Below are 12685 nucleotides of genomic sequence, written 5' to 3'. Positions count from 1 at the left end.
AAAGGCTTTTCTGACCAGCGACCTTAGGGCTGTGTGATGTCTGTAGATTCTGGCATAGACCTCAAGAAGGTGCTACTTCCCCTGGTTGGTAGGGATGCACTTCATGAGCACCCCCGATGGACTCTGTTTGTAGAGTTTGTCACCAAGCATGATGAAGGTATTGGCACATCAAGCGATCTATCAGGCTTTAGTCCTTTTGGGTGGGAGAACCTCCTCAAGGAGGTAGGTGAGTAGTGGTGCTCGCCAGTTGGTTTGATCGAGTGCCAACACGGCGACATCGACGGGCAACATCATCATGGAGGCATTGGGGTCGGAGCCCCCGAGCGCTGGCTTGGTGTCAGAGTTGGAGCCCTCAGGCGCTAGGTTGGCATCGGGGTGTGTCTGGCTCAGACCTTCTAGGATGTGGGCAGATGGCTCATGGAGATCATTGACGAAGATCCCGCTTGGAGATGGATCCCGCCTGGCGGCCAATTTTGCAAGAAAATCGGCGGCAGCATTGTCCTTTTGGGGGACGTGATGCAGCTTGATCCCCTAGAATTTGTCCTTGAGCTTACGCACCTTCTAGCAGTATGCTGCCATGAGGGGGTTTTGGTAGGAGGACTCCTTCATGACTTGGTCAACGACCAACTCCGAGTCGCCACAGACGTAGAGTCATGTAGCATCGAGCTTGATGGTGATACGCAACCCATTGATGAGGGCTTCGTATTTTGCGGCATTGTTTGAGGCCGACAAATGGAGGTGGATGGCGTAGCAGAGCCTACTCCCATTCAGGGAGATCAGAACCACTCTAGCCCCCAAGCTGGGCGCCATTACGGACCCATCGAAGTACATTGTCTAGTACTCGTGGGGGATGTCCGGGTTGGTAGCTGGACCTTCATCCATTCGGCGACAAAATTCATGAGAGCCTAAGACTTAATAGTGGTATGGGGGATATACCTAATGTCATGGCCCATGAGTTCGAGTGCCCACTTGGAGATTTGTCCTGCGGCATCGCGGTTGCGGACGATGTCTTTGAGAGCATATGAAGTGATGACCGTGACTTCATGGTCAGTGAAGTAATGCAGGAGCCTTTGGGTCACCATTAGCACGGCATATAGGAGTTTCTACACCTAGGGGTACTAGACCTTGGGGTTGGTGAGTACCTCCCCAACGAAGTATATGGGTCGCTGGACCTTAAGGTGGTGTCCCAACTCCTCCCTTTCGACGACCAGGGCGGCGCTCACCACATGGTTGCGCGCTGCGACATAGAGGAGGAGGGGTTCTCCCCATTTGGGAGCGATGAGGATTGGGGCCAACATCAATGATGCTTTGAGGCTCTCTAGAGCCTACTGAGCTTCCTCAGTCTAGACAAAGGCATCCATCTTTTTGAGAAGCTTGTAGAGTGGCATCCCCCATTCATTGAGCTAGGAGATGAATCGGCTCAGGGCAGCTAGACAATCGGTGAGCCTTTATATGCCCTTGACGTTATGTATAGGGCCCATGTTGGAGATGGCCATGGTTTTTTTAGGGTTGGCCTTGATGCCGTGCTTGGACATAATGTATCCATGTAGCTTTCCCTTCGAAACCCTAAAAACACATTTTTTGGGATTCAGCTTGATGTTAAACCTTTGGAGGTTCACGAATGTTGCGGCCAAGTTTGCGGTCAGGTCGCAAGCTTGAGCTATTTTGACCACTATGTCATCAACATAGACGGCGATGGTTGGTTTTGGCCGATTGACTTGATCAGGTTGGTTGAGCGGGTCGATCTGATCGGTGAAGCATTGCTGCATGCACCGCTAATAAGTGGCGCCAGCGTTATTTAGGCCAAAAGACATGGTTACATAGTAGTACAAACCATACGGGGTGATGAACAAGGTTACGAGCTGATCGGACTCTTTCATCGTGATCTGGTGATAGCCTGAGTAGGCATCCAAAAAAAATAGAGGATCTCACATCCCGAGGTGGAGTCGACTATCTGGTCTATGCACGGCAAAGAAAAGTGATCCTTTGTTCATGCTTTGTTGAGGCCAGTATAATCAACGCATATTCTCTATTTCCTAAACTTCTTTTTAACAAGAATAGGGTTGGCAAGCCAGTCGGAGTGGAATACCTCTCTGATGAATCTGGCTGCCAAGAGTTTGGTGATCTCTTTGCCTATGGCCCTGCGTCTTTTGTTGTCAAAGCGACACAAGCGCTGCTTAGCGGGCTTTGAACCTAGGATGAGGTGTAGTGCATGCTCGATGATGTCCCATAGTATGCTTGGCATGTTAGATGGCTTCCATGTGAAGACATCACGATTGGCGTGCAGGAAGTCAACGTGCTTGCATTCCTATTTGGCCGGGAGCTGGGTCCTGATCCGCACCATCTTGGTTGGGTCAGTGGGGTCGATCCCCACTGCCTTGGTTTCCTTGAGTGGGCGAAAGGTCATTGAGGAGGTTGGTTTGTTGCAGTCAGGGACTACTAGGGTCGACGACTCCCCGAGCCGCGGGAGCTCAGATGAGTTGATGACCGTGGTGGCGAGCTCAAAATGCTCACAGTCGTACGTGAAGGCATGCGAGAAGGCGCTGCCCACAGTGATGACACCATTTGGTCCCGGTATCTTCAGCTTGAGGTAGGTGTAGTTGGGGATCGCCATGAATTTGGTGTAGCATGGCCACCCCAAGATGGCATGGTAGGACCTTGGGAAGTCCACCACTTTGAAGGTGAGGACCTCCGAGTGGAAGTTGGCTCAGTTGCCAAATGTTACGGGTAGGTCGATCTGCCCGAGTGGGTACGCCTATGCTCCCAAGATCATGCCATGGAAGGGAGAGCCCGCTGGGTGGACTTCCAACCAGGGGATGCACATGGCGTCGAGGGTGTCGACATAGAGGATGTTGAGGCCGCTGCCTCTGTCCATCAGCACCTTGGTGAGGTGCTTCTTACGGACGATGGGGTTGATGATGAGTGGGTAGCGTCCTAGTCTAGCAACGTGGGAGGGATGGTCCCTCTAATCGAAGGTGATCAGAGATTCTAACCAGCTAAGGAAGGAGGGGACGGCCGTCTTGGCAGTGCATGCCTCTCTGTAGCGTACCTTGTGCTGGCGCTTAGAGCAAATGGTGTTAGATCCCCCAAAGATCATGATGCATTCCTCAGGGTCGGGGAAGCTATGCTCGTCCTTACCTATCATGCCTCCTTTCTTGGCTGCCGCCTCTTTGCCATCTCCTTCTTTCAGCCCGGCGGCCTATCACAGGAAACATTTGAGGAGCTCGCAGACCTTGTAGAGGTGTTTGATGGGGTAGGCGTGGTTGGTGTATGAGCTATCCATGAGCTTGTTGAAGTGGTTAGGTAGGCCCTACTAGGGCTTCTTGCCCATGCGATCAGCTACGACGACCAACGCGATGTTGGCCGGTCGGTGCCGATCCTTTTTGTTCTTCTTGCCCCTCCACGTGGAGGGGCCCTCGCGCTTGGTCCTCGCGCTTGGCCTTGCCTTTGTCCCAGCCTCCGTTGAAGACTGCTCCAACCGCCTCCTCACCGGAGGCATGGTTCATGGCAACGTCGAGTAGGTCACGGGTGGTATGGGGCTTTAGGTAGCCAAGCTTGTGGATTAGGGACTCATAGGTTGTCCCAGAGAGGAATGCACTGATGATGTCTGCATCGATGACATCAGGGAGGGAGTTGCATCATTAGGAGAACCTATGGATGTAATCCTGTAGGGACTCATTGGGCTCTTGCTGGTAGCTCTTGAGATCCTAGGAGTTCCTAGGGCAGACATACATCCCCTGGAACTTCCCGATGAAGACCCTCTTGAGGTCTGCCTAGTCATGGATGTTGTCATGTGGGAGGAATTCAAGCCATGCCCAAACATATTCCTTGATGCAGATGGGGAGATATTGAATGATGAAATGGTCATCATCCACCCCTCTGGCTTAGCAGGCGAGCTAGAAATCTTTGAGCCATATACCAGGGTTCGTCTCCCTAGTGTACTTGGTGATGTTGGTGGGCGGTCGGAAGCGCTATGGGAATGGCGCTCTCTAGATGCGTTGGGCAAAGGCCCATGGTCCCGAGCCATCCAGACTAGGACTCTAGTCATCTGGCCGGCGACCATGCCTAGGGCATGTTTCACTGCTCCCCTCGATGGTCCAACCGAGGCCCGTGTTGCCTGTCCTCACTACCGCCTGATGCACGTCATCATCATGCCAGGCCTAATGCTGGTTGCTGATGACGCTATGAATGTCTTGGTTCGGACCAAGCCATTCGTGTACCGGGGGTCGGTGTGGAGTAGGTGCCAAGTTGGACCATTGCGTAGCTATGGCCTCCTATGCCACGCTTGGCGGCTATAGCGGTAAGCGGATGGAGTGATCCGTCTAGTGCGTCCTCACTCCCCTGGTGGGGAGAGAGGCCGTGAGTTAAAGTCATGATGCGGAGCTTTCTGCCTATTGAACGACGGTGGCTTCCACCAGCGCCCGGAGGTTCTGGTGGACTACCCGCTCCTAGGGGTCAACGGGCTCGGGAACACCGCGTAGAAGCATTGCCACAGTGGTGATGATCTGGCTAGCCCAAGTGAACTATGGGGGGGTCGTTCCCCTCATCCATGATGTCATGCTGGACCTGGCGGGTATGACCCCGAGCATTGCTTGTTGGGTTACACGCATGGGGCGCAATGTGCTGCACCGAGCGCGCCAGCGCAGGTGGCGGCTGGTTCTACCACCATTGTCGTAACTCCTCGGCGTGCTCTTGTGCGAGCGTGAGGGCCCCTGCATGAGGGTCTAGAGGGGTGTGAGTCTACAAGGACTCCGCTATCGCCGATGGCTGTCCTAAAGCATCCACCATAGCGCACTCTCAAGACGGACGGTGGCTAGGTGCCACGTCACCGATGCTAGAGCTGTCGCTCTCAACCTCGTCATCTAGGAGCTCATGTAAAGTGGTGGGAGCATAGCTCGCCATTCCTACGAATTCAAATGTGAGAGGAGGCGGTACCAGCATCCTTTAGAGCCCCTGAGTGTACGCATCCATGGGGATGTGAGGCCATAGGGGAACTGGTCGTACGATGGTTGCGCTATGAACAGTGCGGTCTCTCTGGATAATCGGTGGAAGATAGTAAATAGCGAGTAAATAACAACATGTACATTACTCACAGCGGGGTTTGAGCAGAGCGTTTGCTTAGAATGAAGCGCATGCACCTCGTTGTTTAAGTCATCATGTGTCCCGAAGCTGATGGAGGGTGCCCCTCCGACGGGCGCTGGAACAAGTGCCTCCTCGTGAAGGTGTAGTACGCTGAGTCGGTCAACGACGAAGTCCAGGCTTCCAAAGAGGAAGGCCTGGGATGGCTCAAAGATGGGTGGAACCCACATCCCAACAGGTGGGAGTGCGGGAAACTCTAGTGAGCCAAAGCGAGTCATATCGCTTGAGCCCATCATGGCAAAGATGGTGGGAAAGTGGGCCATTCGATGACCAAAAGTGTGAACGTATAGCATCTTCCCCATGGAAAGTGCCAACTATCGGTGCAGAAAGTGACCAACATGTAAATATTTGTAGTTTTGCCATATATTGTGATCGGATGTAGCCTAGCACTCAATGACACAGGGTTTATACTAGTTCAGGCAATGTGCCCTTCGTCCAGTTTGAGTCAGTTGGTGACTTTATTCCTAAGCCCAGGTGCTCAAAATTTGTTGTGGGGTTACAAACGGAAGGGAGAAAGATGGGGGGCACAAGAGGTCCAGTCAGACTCTAGTCTGAAGGGTTGAGAGTGATGGGAGCACCGCTATGTGCTAAGTGTTCGAACGTTTGTCGTTCGTTGTGATCCTTGGTCGTTCGGATCATGTGTGTTGTTCGAGTTATTGTGGACTGATCCTCCCCTTTGGGAGAGAGCGCATCCCCTTTATAGATGAAGAGGATGGCCTTACAAGTGAGAGAGAGAGAGAGAGTGTACATATGCTAAGTCTTGTTGCCCACGCCATTAGGTACAAGAGGATTGTAGGCGCGCATAACACTATTAATGTTAGATGCATTGCGAGGTTGCATCGTCTTCTTCTGGTATCACAGATGTCGGTGCCTGCCACACTGTTGATGCCTAGAGGCATGTAAGGGGTTTTACCATGTTTGTCTAGTATGGGAGTTTACGAGCGCCCACAACACTATAGGGCTAATGTCGGCACCCATAACACTGCTTGGGTTCTGACATGCCTGGAAGGTTGCAGGGCACTCTTCCGACATGTCCTATTGATATTGTCCTGTAGGTGTATAGGGTACGGTCCTTGGTATTGCAGTTGACCTAAGTGTCCTATTTTACTTGCTCCATCCATTTCCTAGTCCTTACCAAGTGGGCATCCCCATTCGGTTGGTCCCAGTCGGTTCTAACCGTGCTAGTTGGAGAAGAGCTATAAGCAGGGGTTCGGTGCATCCCTAGTCAAAGACGTGGGTCAGAGTCAAAAGCGATGTTTGACCTAGTCTTCTGGTTGGAGAGGCGGGCCAGAGTTAGAAGGGAGCGTTGTTCCTCCTCTGGCTAGGCCTTCCAGTCGGAGAGGTAGGCCGAAGTCGAAAGCGAGTGTTGTTCCTCTTTAGCGAGGCCTTCCAGTCAGAGATTGGACTGCCCTCCTAGCCTATCGTTTAGGTATTTGGGCTAGCTTAGGAGTTGTGTGCCATTCACAACATCAGCTGCTGGGCCGAGCTTTTGCTAGGAAGTCGGTCCATGAGGGACCCTAGGTTTATGAACCCAACAATATTCGTTCGACATAAGTTCAACATAACCAACTAAGTTCTAGGAGTGTAAGGATCCCTTGGATGCCTCTATCTCTTTGAATTTGTAGGCAACACAGTGGGAGTATAGCCAACGTCGGTGTGGGGCCTTCAAAGGAGGCAAGGGCATAGTGTCAGTCAAGAAGTGTGCTCGGTGTGGATCCTCGTACTCCACCTCAAGAAGGGGGTACAACTGGTGCTGCGTGGGAGGGGCCATCCTGTTATAAATTGATAAACAAAGGGTTAGAGTATTCAAATTTACAATATTCAAATTAACACTATGTAGCATTACAACATTTGAACTTCTATGTATGAACCTGTTGCCCTCGTCTTCTATGCCTGCTAGCCTTGTGACCAAGGTCTTTGCAAACGGAGCAAAGATTGTTGCCACGGGTCTCGTTGAAGTCTCCCCCTCCATACATGTCTTCACTGTACCCTCTCATAGTGTCCATGACTCCCTTGAGTCACTTCTTCTTCCTCCTACCCTTCCCTACCTTCATTAGATCCATATGCGGCATGTAGTCATAACCATTATAAGGTGGCCACTGTGTCGGGTCAAGGTATGGCTCGAAGCTCATCTCCCAAATACTAACGGTGTTTGAATGGAGATACAAGGGTGACATATATGGCAGATCCTCATAGTTGTACCCATGAACCTTGTAGGCCGTGATCATATGAGAGCAAGGGGCATGCATGATCTGAGGGACGTTGCAACTGCACTCTACCTTTTCAAGATCAACTTGGTAGTTTCGTCCGCCATAACGTTCGTCGCCCAAGCTTGTGCCACCCTTGCCCCTTACACTAAAGATATGGTGGCGGGGTCCATATGGCTCGGCGGTGTGCTGCTTGGCCAGTTTCTTAGCCTCCTTCAAATGTTCTACTCTAGCCTTTCCAAAACACCCTTGCTCAGCTATATTTCTCTATGTAAGTTCCCACCTCTTGACAAAATATTCGTTGCACTTATAAAAGGAGAACTCAACAATTTTAGACACAGGCAATGATCGAACTCAAGTGAATATACAGTTGAAGGACTCCGAGGAGTTAGTGGTCATGATGCCATACCTGAAACCCCCCTCGTCATATGCTAATGCCCACTGAGCCTTCTGTTCCATCTGCACCTCTAACCAGGCCTTTTCCGCTTTATTTAGCATCTTGTCTAGTTCTCTCTTTATCTCCTTGAACTGGTGCTCTGTACGTACAAAATATAGAGCCTTTACCTTGTCACATACCTCTTGCTTCCTCTAACACCGCCAAAAATTAGCGGCAAAGTGTCTCATGCACCATCTATGCACTAAAGGTGGGAACCCATCTATATGCTCATCTGCAGCATTAAGAAGCCCTAGGTGACGGTTCGAGATCAAACATATAGTCCGAGATGGGCCTAGCACTAGTACACATAGAAGTCACATGAACCATGACCATGATTCATTGTTCTCTCCCTCTGCCAAAGCAAATGCCATGGGTACTATCTGGTCCTCAGGATCAATAGCAACAGCCATCATCAAGGTACCCCTATACTTTCTTGTCAGAAAAGTGCCATCAACAAGTATGACTGGCCAACAAAACTAGAACGCATGTTCCATTTGCGTGAATGATTAGAACACATGATAGAGGACATGCCTCAACGGGTCCCGAAAACACATCCCTCTGGTGTCCACAAACCATTTCAAGCCAGGGTTGTAGTAATGCATTGCACATAAGATGCAGGGCACCCTGTTGTATGCTTCCTCTCAACTATCCCAACGAATTATCAGGGCAATTTGCTTAGCACGCCAAGCCTTTCCATACTTCACATCGTACTTAATGAATCCAGATATGGACTATTGTAAAGAAGACACCAAAATGTTGTTATTGTCATCAACGAGCCCCAATATACGATTGGCAAGGTAACATGTAGTGAGCTGCTGATGATTTTCCTACCCCCTATTTGTTAGGAAAGTGTGGGGTTCGACAACTTTACTTATCCTCCACTTGCCATCCTCTATCTCTTTCATGCATTTAACCTCCACATACAACCGTTTTTGCATATCACATGGTACCTCAACTCCTGGTCTAAATGAGTGACATTGTACGACCTATGGTGATATACAGCATAGTCCTGAAGGAAGAGCTTCATCTCTGACATTGTATTGAATATCATCCCCTTCCTAAGGGTTTCTTTCTCATGGTCATACAATGATTTCCTACACATCTGGAGACTAGTGTCACAAACTGCTATATCCATTATGCTAACATCTCTATAGTTTGGAACGCCCCTGAAAGGTACATTCATTGACCTTAGTTGCTCAAGCACAGTCATTGTGTAAGGTGGTGGTGGAACATACTGCAGTGCTTCGCTAATTCTGCCCCATGAATCATAGGGGGGATCATCTGCTGACAAATCTATGACTAGTCTACTGTCGATGTTTCACCACCGATAGCCTACCACAAAGATACCTAGGGTAGTTTGTTCAGGCTTCAGCATATGCAGAACTCGATGGTTAACGCAAGAGACAGTCGATTTATCCTGGTTCGGGCCCTCAACCGTGATCGAGTAATAGCCCTACGTCCAGTCGGCGTTAGCCTTTGCATTGGATTGATTGTAAAGTGTTGCGTTGCGTTATGTTGCCTTGTGTTTCTAGGAACTCACCCTCCTTTATATAGTTAGGAGGTCAGAGTCCTAGTTGGTTTACAATGAGGTTCCTAGTAAGATTACAGAATAATACTACTACTAAGATTACAGGGAAAGAAGTCCTAGTTAGACTAGATCTTCTCCCTTCTTTGTGGGGTATCCCATGGGTCCCATATCGACAAGCCCTCGAGCACTTCATGGTTGAGCTCTGGAAGCCTCATCTTGTTTCTTTAGGTCTTGCCGAGCAGGAATAAGAGTCGTCCGAGTACTTTCTTGAGTAAAACCATATAGCGCTTCTTGGGATCTTCGAGTGGTATGTGCTTTTTTGAAGAAAAAGTACATCCGTCTGGGTGCAGCCCCTGAGCCGCTTGCTATTTGGAACAAGGAGCTGGAGGGTCTTGTCTTGAAATTGTTCTGATTCTTCATCGAAGGGCTTCCGAGCATATAACTGGGTTTTTTATCAAAAAGAACTCGGATATAGCTTGGTCCAGGTCCTTTTTGTCGTGAGTCCTTGAAGTGGTTTGTCTTGAAGAAGTCTTCTTGGTGATGTGCGCTTTTTTGAAGAAAAAAGTGCACTCACTGAGTGTAGCCCCCGAGCCTCTTGCTATTTGGAACAAAAAGTTAGAGGGTCTTGAATCTTATATTATTTGAAAACTGCTATCTTGAAGAAGTCTTCTAAGTGATGTGCGCTTTTTTTGAAAAAAGTGCACTCACTGAGTGTAGCTCCCGAGTCTCTTGCTATTTGGAACAAAGAGTTAGATGGTCTTGAATCTGAGTTGTTCAAAGAACTAAAAACCTCTCCTGTTGCAGCCCCCGAGCATTTATCTAGGTTCTTTTATTCTGAAAGAGCTCGGATGTAGGGTCTTGGCATATTCTCTAGTAGTCTGTTGTTGTCAGATGTAGTTGTATGGTAGTGGTTGAGTGTAAATGTTGTTTGTTCACGAGTTGTACAGTGTTGGTATATCCTTTCGAATATGCTCATCCTTTAGTACTGTTCCTTCACACATGAGTCCTCTTTCATTGAATTCTATCCTTTTACTGTGTCCTTTGTTAGGTTTGTTCTGTTGGTGCTCCCGGTCCATATGCACTGCTTCTTTGGTCTATAAATACCCTCCTGGTGTGCTATTTTGATTCATCGATCATTTTGTTGCGTGGTCTAAAATCTCTATAGTCATGAATATGATAGTTTCTGAAGTAGAGCAGCCCCCAGGCGTATCTTGTAGTTCTTGTATATCTTGTCCTAGCTAGAGGGAGTATTGTGATAGAGATTAGAGGTAGACTAATCTCACAGCGGCATTATACCAGGAGGTACGTGGTGGTAGTTGGAGGAAGTCTTGTGATGTGGGATATGTTCCTTCATCCAATAGTTCTGGGTAGATCCCCCTTGCCTGCCCTATGACTGTCTGGTGCAGATCAACGCCTGATCCAGTGTCACATTGGACTTGGGTAGACAGATGCCTGCAGGCCTTCCCTAGTCCATGTTGTCATGCCATGCTGCTAACTTCTGCCTTGGATGTACTACGTTCGTTCTTAGAAGAAAACAGTGTAGCCGAGTGTGGTTTGTTTTACCGAGTAGCAATTTGGAACATGTAGTCGTTCTAGAGCCTAGTTGTGTCTGGGTTCCTTTTTGCTACCTTGCTCATCACAGTACCAAGTTTGTTGGGTCTTGTAAGATGTGTAATCTTGTATTTTTTGAAGCCATTTATAATGGAAAGAATCTTGTCTTCTGAGTTATCATTCTTTTTTTCTGCTGATGTCCTGGTTGTTTATGAGATTCTCGAGTTCTTTCTTTAAGAACCGAGTTCTTGTGTTTCTTGTGAGGTAACCTTTCGTTGCTTCATGGTTGATGAGTTTTTTTTTTGTAGCAATATGATAACTCTGTCGTGGTTTTGGATGGATAAGTCTAAAATCTACCCATTGAACTATACCCTTGTGCAGAAGTGTGTCATCCGTCATTTCAGCTGTGTCAGTTGTGTTGGGAAATGGACTGTTGTGTTCTCATTCCGTGTTTAAACAGGCCTGGTGGGCCACGTTCGTATTGCTGTAAAAATCTATTTAAAGGCCTTCTTTCTTCTTTTTCTTTGCTGCCCTGCTTTTGCCCTGAAACCCTAGTCTTTAAAACTCCGCCGTTGCCATTGTTGTCGTCATCTGAGTGCTACCGTCTGAGCCTCATCTTTCCTTAGCTTTTATTGCTTTTGCTAGTATATGGGTAGGAAGAAAACAGCGAGCAAGTCCCAGGCAACCTTTGTAGACATGGAGGCATCTCTTTCTATTATTGAAAATCAAGAATTCATGGCCATGAGGGCTGCTTAGAAGATCTAGCCAGCTCTGACTACAACTGAGGATCAGGTGCGTGAGCTTGTCAGTGATTGCCTGATCCAGGACAAGGAGATTGCTGAATGAAGAGCTCTAGGCCAGCATCGGGTCCCAACTCTAGTCCCTGGTGAGATTGTTCTTTTTGTCTCCTTTATCCGTGCTGGACTCTGCCTTCCTGCCTCTGCTTTTCTTCATCGATTTCTTAGTTATTTTGGGATTAGCTTAAACCAACTTACTCCTAATGTTGTCCTTCATCGTTCTATTTTTGTTCATCTTTGTGAAACTTTTCTTGGAATTCCTCCTTCTCTTTCTCTCTTTTGTTACTTCTTCTATCTGAAACCCCAACCCCGCAGCGATGACACCCATGTTCTTGGTGGCTGTGGGATTCAGTTTTGCCAGGGTCATAAGAGTAAATTCTTTGATTATGACTTGGTTGATTCTGTGAGGGATTAGCATGCCGACTAGTTTTTGCCACCAATATGATTCCTCCTCTTGCTGTTCATTCTTGTTCTGGTCCCATGGTTAATGACCGATGGGACAAGAATCCCCTAACGGTGGATGAGCTCTAGGCGATCAAGCCATTTCTTGAGAGGATATGTGCTCTGAAACAGCAAGGCTTGACCGGCTTCGTGATCGTTTCTAGTTTTCTTCGCTGCCGTGTTCAACAACTGAAGGAGCAAGAGAATTACGGTTTTGAATACTCTGGGGTGGAGGACCCTTCTCGTATGGTCCCTACCCTTGAGTTGACTGGTGAGGAGGTGCTTGAGCGCCTTTAGAAGATGTTGAAGGGAGTAAGCGTCGTCTCGCATACTATCCCTGAGTATTGTGCTAACAACCCTCCTCCTACTGTGAGTTGTTTTTTCTTATGCGGGTACTTTTCGTATTTCCTTTGTTGTCTCCACTTTTCACTTAATCTTTCATGTCTAGTTGTTTTACTCTTTTGTAGGAATTGGGGCGCAACTTCGTTGATCTGATCCCCCTTGATGACTGCCCTGCCATTGTGGAGACTGGGGAGAAACTTACTGGGGCATCTTTAACCAGTAAGTTTCAAAGCACCATGATGTT

At 48.5% G+C, this 12685-nt stretch overlaps 1 protein-coding gene across 1 annotated transcript; it reads right to left on the bottom strand.

The window, feature by feature from the left end:
- Positions 1-2308: 2308 nt before the first annotated feature.
- LOC136470614 (uncharacterized) lies at positions 2309-2614 on the bottom strand. The gene has a single exon (XM_066468398.1). It carries the CDS (start codon positions 2612-2614, stop codon positions 2309-2311), a length of 306 nt encoding a protein of 101 aa, XP_066324495.1.
- Between the last annotated feature and the right edge of the window lie 10071 nt (positions 2615-12685).

This window comes from Miscanthus floridulus, chromosome 8 (assembly GCF_019320115.1).
Source record: "Miscanthus floridulus cultivar M001 chromosome 8, ASM1932011v1, whole genome shotgun sequence".
Lineage (NCBI taxonomy): Eukaryota > Viridiplantae > Streptophyta > Magnoliopsida > Poales > Poaceae > Miscanthus > Miscanthus floridulus.
Note: the sequence above shows the minus strand (reverse complement) of the source record. Positions and strands in the feature narration are given on the sequence as shown.

Bases quoted from the DNA above. Each gene is read 5' to 3' on its own strand.
- LOC136470614 (XM_066468398.1), bottom strand. From the start codon at position 2,614: ATGGCGATCCCCAACTACACCTACCTCAAGCTGAAGATACCGGGACCA.